Source organism: Squalius cephalus (assembly GCF_949319135.1).
Source record: "Squalius cephalus genome assembly, chromosome: 1".
Classification (NCBI taxonomy): Eukaryota; Metazoa; Chordata; class Actinopteri; order Cypriniformes; family Leuciscidae; genus Squalius; species Squalius cephalus.
The window spans coordinates 48,677,030-48,690,730 of NC_137122.1; the positions used below are offsets into that span (position 1 = coordinate 48,677,030).

The following is a 13,701-nucleotide window of genomic DNA, read 5'->3' on the forward strand; positions in this document are numbered from 1 at the left end:
AGTTTTGGTATATAAAGATAAAATGCCACTGAAATGAACTTGATCCAGGCCAGTCACCTTATTATTGATGGGCTGTTTTTAATTAAGTCTGATTTTAATGCTCTTGCGATTAAGTCATTTTACCTGTTAATGAGATTACAGCAGATTATCAGATTATGCTGGCTTTTCACACAGATGACACTTAAGCGTGCCCATAATACTCAGGGGGCTTTCATCACCTCCGCTGGGACGCTGTGTATGTGTGTGTGTGTGATGTGTATAGATGAGATGAGGCTATCCAATATCCCACCCACAGCGTCCCCCAATTATGGTGCATGATGAATCATGTGGCTGTAATGATCTGATTTAATAATGCTTTGAGCATAAGAGCAGATATTTTCAATAACATGGGCAGTGATGCAATGTTCAGAATCAAAAGTGTATCAGACCTTCAAAGTGCTAATTGAGTTTGTTCTGATAATATATTCCACTTGATCTGGGGTGCTGTGTAAACTTTAGCTGTTCGACTACAATAACAATGTTAGTGCCAATGTGTAAAAAATAGTTTTTTGGGGTTTGTATTATGAAGAGAAAATGCACTTTTTATGTACCATTCACAAAAAGCAAAACAGCTCAGGTTCAATGCTAAGATTATCAGTCCAAATTCCATAGATGGACAAAATATAATAGAAACCGCAAAATCTGTCTGGAGGACAAACAGAGGAACAAGAAATGAGCTGGATGATGGATAATAATGTTTAAAAATAGATTCTATATTTTCCGAAGAGAATGTTCTGAATAGTCACTGCCAAGATGCTAGGGTGTTGCCAAGGTGTTGCTGTGGTTAGTAAGATGCTAAGGGGATTTTAGCACATTGCTATGTGGTTGCTAGGGTGCTCTCTGTGGTTGCTAGGTGTTTGCATATTGGCCTAGATCAAAAAAGCCCGCCCCCTAGATTTGTCATTTTTCCATAACATTTTCACCTATTTTATTGTTTAGTGGGTAAAAATCAAAGTCAGATAATTTAGGAGTCAACAATTTGAGGTAACATTTACAGTAGGTCCTAACTTGAATTTTTCAACCCCCTAACACTAAACATTACAGTTACATTTTTCTTGGCATGCAAAGTTAGAAACAGATGCAAAATGTTGCTGTTGGGATATGTGATGATTGTCTTGAAGCTAATAAATTTAGCTGAAAGAGAAGCTGCTCCACAATGAGGTCTAGCCTGCGTTTGGAAGCAGGTTGATTTAGATGGCTTCAGTGGAGAGCCATGAGAGGTGAAGGATCCTGAAAAAACTGAGAGACTGTGTCCTCAGGGAGGTCCAAGCGGAAGTGTTGGCATGGTTTTGGCATTTTTTATTGCTTTGGGAATTTGTTTCATCAGAAAAGGTTTGAAAATTATTATTATTGTTATTATTATTTTGAAAGCCCAACAATAATTACCAGGATGTTGTGCCCAAAAATCTGTTAAAAAAACGTCGGTGTTCTGGGTTTTTTATTGCGTTACTATGTTGTTGGCTAGGACTTTCTGGGTATGCATTACTATGGGGTTGCTAGGGTGATCTGGGAGATTTTTAGTGCGTTCCTATGTGGTTACTATGGTGTTGTTGGAGGTTTTTAGTGCTTTACTATGCGATTACTAGGGTGTAACAGGTAGTTTTACGTGTGTTGCTACTTGCTATGCAGTTGATAGCTTGGGTGTTATGAGTGCTTTTTGTATGTTGCTATGGGATTGCTATAGTGATCTGGGAGGTTTTTAGTGCGTTGCTATGTGGTTACTAGGGTGTAACAGGTGGTTTTGCGTGTGTTACTGGTTGATAGCTTGGGTGTTATGAGTGTTTTTTCTATGTTGCTATGGGGTTGCTAAGGGGTTGCTAAGGTGTTCTTGGCGGTTTTACATGTTTTGCTATGCGGTTACTAGGGTGTAACAGGTGGTTTTATGTATGCTGCTATGTAGTTGATAGCTTGGGTGTTATGAGTGTTTTTGTATGTTGCTACTATGGGGTTGCTAGGGTGTTCTGGGAGGTTTTTAGTGCGTTACTATGCGGTTACTAGGTTGTAACAGGTAGTTTTACATGTGTTTCTATGCGGTTGAGGTGGGTGTTATGAGTGGTTTTTGTATGTTGCTATGGGGTTGCTAGGGCGTTCTGGGAGGTTTTTAGTGCGTTGCTGTGCGATTACTAGGGTGTAACGGGTAGTTTTACATGTGTTGCTATGCGGTTGATAGGGTGGGTGTAATGAGTTGCTTGGGTGCTCTGGGTGGAGATTCCCAAACATTTTTTTAGAAAACATCTGTCTGACTCTTTTCACAGGCATATGCTGAATGTGTCATGGGAGAATACAGACTTTTCCTTCAACAATGATGGATATCTGGTCAACCCTTCCATGATCATAATCACTCTGGACCGCGGGAGACAGTGGGATAAGGTAAGAATGTTTTTTTGTTTTTTTGCCTGTGAAATTATGAAAAATTTAATTTTTATTCTTCCATATTATATTCGAAAGGTTGCACCACCAATGGTGTCATCAATTTCAATGCACCTCTGCAGGTTTTATTGCCTTCAGGCTAGTTGTGATTCAAAAACACCATTGATAAATAGCATGCACACCTTAGTGTTATTAGTTTGAAAAGTGTCAACTTTCACTTTTTATGTTCAGAGAATGGAAATTGGAAGGGGTGAAACATCCTATTAAACATTTATGTTTTTACCAGAGCTGGATGACATCTTCTGTGCACCGTCTGGTTTTATGACCAAACTATTCTCAGTGTCCTGCGTTTTTATAGTGGTCAACATGAATGATAGCTAATTCACTGTGTTTGGCGCAACTTTAAACATCAGCAGTAACAAGCAATACAAAATGAAACGCAGTCTGCCTCAAAATCATTCATGGAAATGTGCACAACAATTTTACGGTCACTACTTTCATGCAACCTCAACACTGTTTATACAGCCAGTGGGAAAGTTGCCCATAAAGACTATTTGTTTTGGTACAGGGCCTCAAAAAACTGCGTCCAGCAGTCTTTAAGCAATTACTCGTTATTGATATTTTCTTCAGGTTGGACTCGGTTCATATTGGGTGTGGAATCTTGCCCAAAATTCCCTGGCATAGGCCACGCTTTTTGTCCTCCAGGTGGAGTGAAGTTATATCAGGAACTGAGAGTGATGCAACGCTCGTCTGGATCACCACTGAGAGAGAAAGCCATGAAAAATAGAACAAAGCTCCAAATGAGATGTCGGCCATTCTGATTTTCTGCCAGGCTCGACACAATCACCACGCTGTGCTGAAAACATGTAGACTGCTGTAATCAAACGCTTTCTGCTATTTAAAACAAGGTGGAATGAATTGGATGACAATGGGATTCTGTCATTTTTTACACTGATTAGACACTGATACAGAGCTAGCAAGAGCATGTCTCTCAAAACAGCCAAAAATATATATATAACTTTTTTTTTCAGTTTAATAAGCATGCATGCACCAATAAATAACATCCTCCAAGAGGAAAATTGGAAAAAAGCTATTGCTCAGATGTAGCTCTTTCATAACATAGGAGACTTAGCGGATTTAGTTTAAATATCAGCTTAGTCACAGATGTTTCTCAATGGAGCTATAAAAATGTAGATGGTATAGATGAGATTCTAAAAAAATTTGATGAGGAATATTTGATGTTGTTCTCTATTTAATCTCACTGCTGTCTAGTGCTTTAAAGGCACAGTTCTCCCATAAATAAAACAATCTGTCATAATTTTCTCACCCTCATGTCATTCCAAACCCATATGACTTTCTTTCTTTCTTTCGTGGACAACAAAAGGAATAATTCTGAAGAGACTGTCGCTCGTTTCTATTGGGAATCAGAGCTTTCAAGCTTCAAAAAAGGATCTAAAATCATCATTAAATAACATAAAAGTTGTCCATATGATATGTGCGTTATTTTCCAAATCTTCTGAAGTCATAAGGTAGCATTGTGTGAAAAAGAGACAATAATTTTCACTCCAGTGAGCTGTTAACCACCGAGACCAGATCATTGCTGCTGTGAGCTTTACTCAAAAACCAGATGAGTCAGATTCTGAATATTTTAGGCAAGCTTTATGATACAGATCAACTGATTCTTTGACAAAATCAACTCAAAAGAATTATTCATTAACAAACCAGAAATTTCTACTTCTCTCATTTCTTGCACCAATAAGAGCTAGGGCAGATGTTCATGATTTTCAGTAAATTATTACATTATTCACACAAAGCTATCATATGGATTTAGAAGACATAAGAAGTTCTATGGAGTAATTTGATGATAATTTAATGAAGCTTTTGCAACCTTTTGGTAGCTTAAAAGACCAGTCCCCTATTGCAAGGGAATGGGCAAGAGTCTTTGTCTCTTAGTGTCCCACGGAAGAAAGAAAGTCACATGGGTTCAGAACTACATGAAGGTGAGTAAATGATGACATAGTTTAGATTTTTCTGTAAAAAAGATAGTTTAGTTTAAAAGATAGATAGTTTAGACTATTCCTTTAACAGATTGTCCCTTTGTGTTGCAGTCACTATGGCTTTCTTATCCTCTCTCTTTGAGCCTGATAAACAAAGAGTGATGTTTTTTAACTTTCTTCATAGAATGGCTTCTTTCATCCTGCTCACATATTCACAAGGTGTCTTGGTGCGTGACGACAACAGGCGTGATGAACTTCTTTTAATGAAATGGATTGTCTCTCTGTGTTGTACACGTGACTCTCTCAGTTCTCATTGGCGATCTGTCTTTCAGGGTAAAGTCCATTGTCCTTTGCCTCAGGTGGAAGATATACAGCTCTTATCTATGTCTGTTTCGCAAATCTATTTCAGCACCGGGCTGAAAGAGTGCTTTTCCATTCCAGTCCTCTTTGCTTTGTTGATGTAATTTACTGTGTAGGTAATTTATTAGGCAGAAGGTTGTACTTTTCAAACACAGTGAGGCTGGAAGCTGGTCATAACTCTTTCCTTATTACTTAGCTAGCGTCATCTTCTAATGACACCTTTTTGTCAAAAGCTGCTAAGGTGCCCTCAGGTGCCAGAGGTTGGCCTTTCTTCAGTCACTGTACTGTGATCCAGAGTAACCCTGTAAAGACTCTTTCCACTGTGTCTTTAAGAATTACTGCAAGATAGATTGGGAATATGCAAATGACATATTATAAAGCAAAGATAAATAGTTTACTCCCGTCTTCATAGAAAAAAAACGTTTGCACGTCCAGCAGTGTTGTAGTCAAGACTACCTAAACTGAGACAATCAAGACCAAGGCCGGTGTGTGTTGAGACCAAGAAAAGACCAAGACTCTGAGGGGAAGAGACCAAGACCAAAACCATGGCACGGCAAGACCAAGACCTGACCAAGACCAGACCAGACCAAGACCAAGACCAAGACCAAGACCAAGACCAGACCAAGACCAAGACCAAGACCAAGACCAAGACCAGACCCAGACCCAGACCAGACCAGACCAGACCAGACCAGACCAAGACCAGACCCAGACCCAGACCAAGACCAGACCCAGACCCAGACCAAGACCAGACCCAGACCCAGACCCAGACCCAGACCAAGACCAGACCAGACCAGACCAAGACCAAGACCAGACCCAGACCCAGACCCAGACCAAGACCAAGACCAAGACCAGACCAGACCAAGACCAGACCCAGACCAGACCAAGACCAAGACCAGACCCAAACCCAGACCAATACCAATACCAATACCAATACCAAGACCAGACCAGACCAGACCAAGACCAGACCCAGACCCAGACCAGACCCGACCAAGACCAGACCCAGACCCAGACCAGACCAGACCAGACCAGACCAAGACCAGGACCAAGACCAGACCAGACCAGACCAGACCAGACCAAGACCAAGACCAAGACCAGACCCAGACCCAGACCAAGACCAAGACCAAGACCCAGACCAGACCAGACCAGACCCAGACCAGACCCAGACCCAGACCCAGACCAGACCCAGACCAGACTCAGACCCAGACCAGACCAGACCAAGACCAGACCCAGACCCAGACCCAGACCAGACCAGACCAAAACCAGACCCAGACCCAGACCAAGACCAGACCAGACCAGACCAGACCCAGACCAAGACCAGACCAGACCAGACCAGACCAGACCCAGACCCAGACCCAGATCAAGATCAAGACCAAGACCAAGACCAAGACCAAGACCAGACCAGAACTTCTAAAATTCATCTAAAAGATCCACATCTGCTGCCTGAGAAATGTCTTGTATTTAATCAATACATACAATTAGAATAATAAGACTCTTAATAAGGCTCTATAGCTTTTACCAATTGAATGAAAAATCAATAACAAGAAAATTATTTTTTGCACTGCAGCGGTGGCACAGAAGTTGCATCTGAATTGGTACAATTACAACTGCATAAATAATGTTGAATATAATGTTTTTAAAATACAATTTTGTTCATTTAATATTTGTATAAAATCAGCACATTTGCAATCGGCTCACTTGTTCTTGTGATATTGCTTATAAAAGTGTTTGTATGAGGTCTTGATTTTTATATTGTAGCATATGATATAATATCATATGTTGTAATAAAAAATTCAAGATCTCATACAAGCACTTTTTTTGCAATCATATCTTGAATTTGTATTCATTTTGTTGACATTTTTGACACGACCAAGACCTTCAAAGACCGGTCTAGCGTCCAGTGACAGATGCAGCTGCAGCTGCAATAAATGGGTATTGACTCTTTAGTTTTTGTGGAACTCTGAAAACTAAAAGTTTGATGACCGACACTGTGAAAATTAATACTATGATAACTGACACTGTAATAGTAACATTGTGATAATAACCGGTACTATGATCACCTATGCTGTAACTAGCACTCTGATAACAGATCCTATGATAAACAGCATTATGATAACTGACACGATCATAACACGATTATAATCAGTACTATGATATCTAGCTGTATAAACAGCTGTACAGTTACTAACAGTATGATAACCAGTGCTATGATAACTGACACTATTTAAACAATGAGTTTTAACAACTTTATGATTACTATAGCACTATGATAACCAGCAATATGATAGATGAAATTATCATAACTACCACTGCAATAATTGATATTATAAGTATGAACAACCTTGATTACTAGCACTATGATAACTGACACTTTCAAACCAGCACTTTGATAACCAATACTATGGTAATTAGCAGTATAAACAACTTTATGATTACTAGCACTACTAATGACTCTTTGATTACCAGCACAATGATAATCAGCACTATTATAATTGACACTATCATAACTAGCACTGTGATAATCAATACTATGATAATCAGCAGTATGAACAACTTTATGATTACTCGCACTATGATAACCGACTCTATGATATCCAAAGCTATCATAACTAGCACTCAGATAATTAAAACTAGCAGTATAAACAACTTTGACTACTAGCTGTTTGATAACCAGCAATATGATTAGTGACACTTTCATAACCAGCACTATGATTATTGACACTGTTATAAATAGAACTGTGATAATTGACATACTGCCATAATTAGTAGTATCTTACAATACACTATGATAAACAACAGTATGATTACCAACACTATGATAACTATCAAAGTTATGATAACTAAACAACTCTATTATCACTCTGATAGCAATGATCATGCTGGTAGTGTTGCACTTCCTGTATAAAGGCATATATTTCAGTAGGTTGTGATTTGGCTCACTGATTTCTAATGGTTAATTTCGCTGGTACTTGTGACTAAGTGACAATAAAGGCTACTACTACTACTACTACTACTACTGAAGGGCAGATTCTTTGAATCTGTCATATTAGGATTATCTTGATCCCACGAAACCCAAAGAACTGTACATTATTTAATGGTGATTTATGGGCATGACATAAGTATTTGTCAGAAAAATAAGCGTACGGGTGATTCCAGCCAGGGACCGATTTCGCACTGGATGATTAAGTGTGGACAGTCTCTTACTTAATAAAAAACAGTAATTAGTTTCACTATGTGGTTTTGTGTTTTCCCTGAGCTGTGGTCTATATGTTTATGAAAGGAGCAAGCCAATATATTACAATTTGTCTATTTTGGTAAGCACCATAAAATCTAATGAATATAATTATCACACAAAGATTACTTGCATCCAAACTAATAAAGCGTAACCGGCAGAAAGTGCTTGCTCAGAGATTTGCATCGGCTTGAAGTCATTTAAATACAGCATTGCTTTCATTTCCTTGGTTAGGTTGAAATAGAAGTTTTCAAATAGTATATGGCATTTTTCTCATGAGTCTTGTCTTTGCTCTAACAGGACTAACAATGATGTGTGTTAAACCCATTCAAGAGGAAATTAACCAACGCCTCTAATTCTGCACAATGAATACATAACAACCCAAGTGCAAACACAGCAAATAGAGAAAGATGAAGATAAATAAAATTCCCTGATGTCCTTTATTTTTTGTATTCGGATACTTGGAATGCATCAAATAGAATGATATAAAATTGTGTTTCTGGCTTTGTTTTATGAGTATAAACTGTTTATTTGTAAAACTTCATGAATAAATTCAACAGCTTAAAGGGATAGTTCATTTTGAAATTAAATTTTGGTATGTTTTAGCTTACCTCAAGGGCATTCAAGATGTAGGTGTCTTTGTTTCCGCAGTATTTTCAATTTTGATATTTTTTGGGTCAAACCGTTCTTGTCTGTCAGTCGTATATGCAGGTCTATGGTCACTATCTCAAAGAGCATGCACAGAGAAGTCCAAATTAAACAATTCCCCATCGTAAGTACACATTGATGGCCTAAGACACGAAACGAGCGGTTTGTGTGAGAAAACGAACAGTATTTATATCGTTTTTACCTCTTGTACACAGCCACGTCCAAGTGATCTGAGGGCACGCGCGCTTCCGGCGCTTTCTTCTTCTTGTTTTTTTTTTACGGAGGATCGCAAACAAATCCTCCGAATATGTGCATTACCGCCACCTATCTCAGAAATGGACCATTGACAATTTCCTATAACGTTACTTCTTTAACCTATCAACCGACATAAATTCCCCTTATTTACCCGCCGAGGGGCTTCATAGAATTTCATCCGGCGCTGCGGAAAAATGACCATTTCCCCCCCATGACATGAAAAAATAAACCTCATTTAATTCCGGCGCTTTCCGGCGCTTGCGCACGCACGTCACACACCAGGAAGCGCGTGCGCCCTCAGATCGCTTGGACGCTTGGACGTGTTTTTTTTTTTTCCTGTCATGGGGGCTGAGAGTGGACGGAGGAGCTGAACACGCAGCGCCGGATGAAATTCTATGAAGCCCCTCGGCGGGTAAATAAGGGGAATTTATGTCGGTTGATAGGTTAAAGAAGTAACGTTATAGGAAAGTGTCAATGGTCCATTTCTGAGATAGGTGGCGGTAATGCACATATTTGTTTGCGATCCTCCGTAAAAAAAAAACAAGAAGAAGAAAGCGCCGGAAGCGCGCGCGCCCTCAGATCACTTGGATGTGGTTGTGTACAAGAGGTAAAAATGATATAAATACTGTTCGTTTTCTCACACAAACCGCTCGTTTCGTGTCTTAGGCCATCAATGTGTACTTACGATGGGGAATTGTTTAATTTGGACTTCTCTGTGCATGCTCTTTGAGACAGTGACCACAGACCTGCATTATGTGACTGACAGACAAGAACGGTTTGACCTAAAAATATCAAAATTGAAAATACTGCAGAAACAAAGACACCCACATCTTGAATGCCCTTGAGGTAAGCTAAAACATACCAAAATTTAATTTCAAAGTGAACTATCCCTTTAAAGCTGGAAGGATGTGTTATAATCTCTAACACTTTAAAACCTGTCTCTTTTTTTAACAGGTGGGGAATTATGAGTATGGTATCCTGCAGACGAGGTACCCTGTCTGGCCCCGTTATGGGACCTTCCTGGAGCCTGTGTCTGACAACCGTCACTTGACAGTCGCCACACTGGAGGAAAGGCCTTTTGTGATCGTAGAAGCTGTGGATCCTGTCACTGGCACCTGCCTCAGTAACACCGTCCCCTGTAGACGGCAGTCGAACAAGACAGAAACGTAAGTAACTGTGTTTTGGTCTTCACAATGCTGAAAGGCATAGTTCACCAAAAAATGAAAATTCAGTCATTGTTTACTCACCTTCGTGTCGTTCCAAACCTGTATGACTTTCTTACTTTTGTGCAAAAAAAAAAAAAAAGAGAAGACTGTGGTCCAAACAACATTGACAAACAAACATTTTTTTAGAATATCTTTTGAGTAAATGATGACAAAATTTTCATTTTTGGCCGAACTAAAAGACAACCCCAAACAACCTGAACCTACATAGGGTATAATGGTGTGTATTAGTGGTTAAAGTTTTGAGCTGGTTACCCAAAGGTTGTAGTTTCAAAGCCCAAAATGAGCCGAGGGGAATTGAGGAGGTGCACTACTAGTCTTAATTTGGTGTTGTTTTTGGAAGCTTGTTTCCGCCACGGAATAAAACAATTTAAAATTGCGACTTTTTATCTCACAATTCTGACTTTTCTTCTCAATAAACTTGCAGTTGTGAGTTATAAAGTCAAAATTGCATGAAATAAAGTCAGTGAGAAAAAAAGTCAGAATGGTGAGTTGCCTTTTTATATGTTTCATATGTTCATATTTCTATGTTCAGATATTCATACGAAATATTCAGACTAAATATTTTGAGGGCCATGAAAGTTTGGTGAAAATGATCAAACATGCTGGCGGTGGCTGGCAACTTAAAAAAAAAAAAACGCTGGTGGGGAAAGAGTTCATATTTTTGTGGAAACCAAGATACATTATTTTCAGGATTCTTTGATGAATAGAAGTTCAAAAGAACAGCATTTTTTTAATAGAAATCTTTACATTATAAATGCCTTTATTGTCACTTTCGATCAATTTAACACAAAAGCCCGTTTCTGCCACATAAGAAAAAAAAAATCCTGCTTTGGTAAATCATAATAATGAAAATAGTCAAAAAGTCATAAATATGACAAAAGTTGAAATAATGACAAAAATGAATTAATACTTTTGACAAAAAGTCATAATTATGAGATAAAAAGTAATTATGACTTAGCCTAAAATATTGTGATAATTTATTTGTTATAAATGATCACAACATTTTAGGATAAGTCATAATTATGGCTTTTTCCACATAATTTAGACTTTTTATTTCTGTCTCATTATGACAGTCAAAATATTTTCTTTTTATCTCATAGTTTTGGCTTTTTATGTCATTGTTTTTAATGTCATGACTTTGATTTTGATGTCAGATTTATAACTTTCATCTCATAATTCTGACAGTATATCTTAAAGCTGCCGTCGGCAACATTTTTTTGATCATATTCAGTGAAATCGACACTATAATCCGACAGAACAACATAAATAAGGTGGTTTTAGAAAAAAAAACCCAGCTTCTAACTCCACCTGGAGTGTGTTATTTGTTTTGCAAAAATCCACTGCTCCCGGATCATCGGGTCCAATCAGCGCAGGGGGGTGTTCGATCTGACTGTCAATCACAGGTCGTGCACACGCCACAGATCCCCCCTCCCTCGCGCATGTTACAATATCACATGCACACGACACGCCTGAAGTTCGCCTGAAGATTGTACGAAGCGTGATGGCGGAGAGAAAATCTACTAACAAGCTTCCAATTCCTCTGTTATTGCTATCTATGGATAGATTAGCCAGGGCAGCCAACCTCCGAGTCCATGGTGTTGATCGATGCTGAAGAGACGGACGCATTCACAGAAAATCTGGTGCACACGCACTGACGAGCACGACCTTGATGGGAGGGTGCTCGCTGGCAGTGGGGGAGGGGCATGAGAGTTGTAAACATTCAAAATTTTGGCTAAGTCGACCCAATCTGCCAGACTTGCCGACTGCAGCTTTAATTTCCCCTTTTTATGTCATAATTATAAAGCATGTTTTCCCCCCTAATTTGGCAGAAATGGACTTCCATAATTTAATGAATCTTTGTGGAATAAAAGTATCAAAAATATCTTACTGACCCCAAAATGTTGACAAGTAGTGTACATTCACCATGCTGATGAAGGAATAACCTAGAAGCATCTTCAGTATCCTTCTCCAGTCCGCAGCTGCAGTGGTCATTGTCAGTCAACCACAGAGCACAGTAAACTCACAGTAAACAAGCACACTGGAGCACTTTATCAATGGATAATTAAGGAGGCCTGGGCTCGTCTTAATGAATAGACCGGTCTGAGCCTTTATCATATTACTGAACAGAATGAAGGAATGTGACTGTATTACTGTTTTGTTGCTCTTCTGTTGGAAAACACTTCTGGTTCCAGATGGTCAGGTGTTCTTACGAGTGCCAGATTTTTGCAAATAATGAATTAGATAAAACAATATTAGACAGATGTCAGCAGAAACTACCTGAAAGAACAACAGACAACAGAAGGACAAAGGAAATTTGATAATGCTATTCATATTGAAACACACATTAGTTTTGCATTCTCAGCCTTGCCAAAAGTGCCACTGATGTGCAGAAAATCTTCTACTATTGCCAGTTTTCTATGTCAGGTCAATTAATTGCAGCTGGGAAATCTTGCATTGGTAAAACTGTTGGGTTCCACTTTATATTAAGTGTCTTTAACTACTATGTACTAACATTTAAATGAATGATTTGATACGATGCACTTATTGTGTACATACATGTTTTTACATTGCACTTATTTTTTAAACTCCTGCATGTAATTATAGCTGTAATTCATTTCTGTAATTACATCTATAATTACACTGTTGAGCATTCCCTTACTTACACCTTAACCCACCCTTAAACCTAACCATACCACCAAACCTGTCCCTAACCTTACCATATACCACCTCAATAGCAGCAAAAGTGTTTCTCAATACAATATGAACACAATAAGTAATCGTTAAGGACACCTAATATAAAGTGTGACCAACTGACTGTTTTATAGCTAGCTACCTGAATAATAATGCATCTGGTTTAATGGCACAGACATCTGGAGGAAACTTGAGTACCGCCACAGTATAATGTGACCACACTCCACTTGCAATGGGGTTGGGGAGCAATTAAAAGTACTAATGCTACTGACTTACATTTTTTCGGTATGTTGCTTTAGGAAGTCTGATTTATATGAGTTATTAATAATAAAATCTTTATTTTTACTTTTTATCAAAAAAATTAAGGCAATTGATCATGCCATCGAAGCAGTTCGAGCTTGCATTAGCATGATTTTGTGGTGATTGGCTTATGTTCACTGATATAGAAATAAAACAATATAATAATTATATTATATTATATATGTGGACATGTTGACTTCTAAAGCCACTTTTTGTCTATTTAAAGCTTGCCACAAACATTTATTTTTTACTGTTCATACTGACAGCTCTAGTTGCTGCGCATTAGGGTCAGTTGTCTGTTTTCAGTCCTTCACAACCTGCTTGCATTCAGCTCTGGATGAAGATAACTGGATACTCACAGGACTGCGGTTTCACCTCATGAGAACTGAGCGGTAATTAGCAGAGCTGATTAAAGCTGCGCTGGACTCAGCGGAGGGTCTCAAACCTCTCACGCTCTGCCTCCCCTCTCCAAATACACACACACAGCATTGTGGTAGGCCCATTAACATGTTATTTAAGAGTCATTCCCTCAGGGTGTTCTTCTCATTACTTTGAGGCCAATTCAGTGCTTCGGAGGGCTCCCGGA

General features: G+C 38.8%; 1 protein-coding gene across 1 annotated transcript in view; it reads left to right on the plus strand.

Moving 5' to 3' along the window:
• The window catches only part of grin2ca (glutamate receptor, ionotropic, N-methyl D-aspartate 2Ca), a 68,712-nt gene that overhangs the window by 37,611 nt on the left and 17,400 nt on the right, over positions 1–13,701 (plus strand). The window contains exons 5-6 of the mRNA XM_079894620.1: positions 2,295–2,409; positions 9,853–10,064. Coding sequence (XP_079750746.1) covers positions 2,295–2,409; positions 9,853–10,064 — 327 coding nt within the window. The remainder of the gene's footprint in view (positions 1–2,294; positions 2,410–9,852; positions 10,065–13,701) is intronic.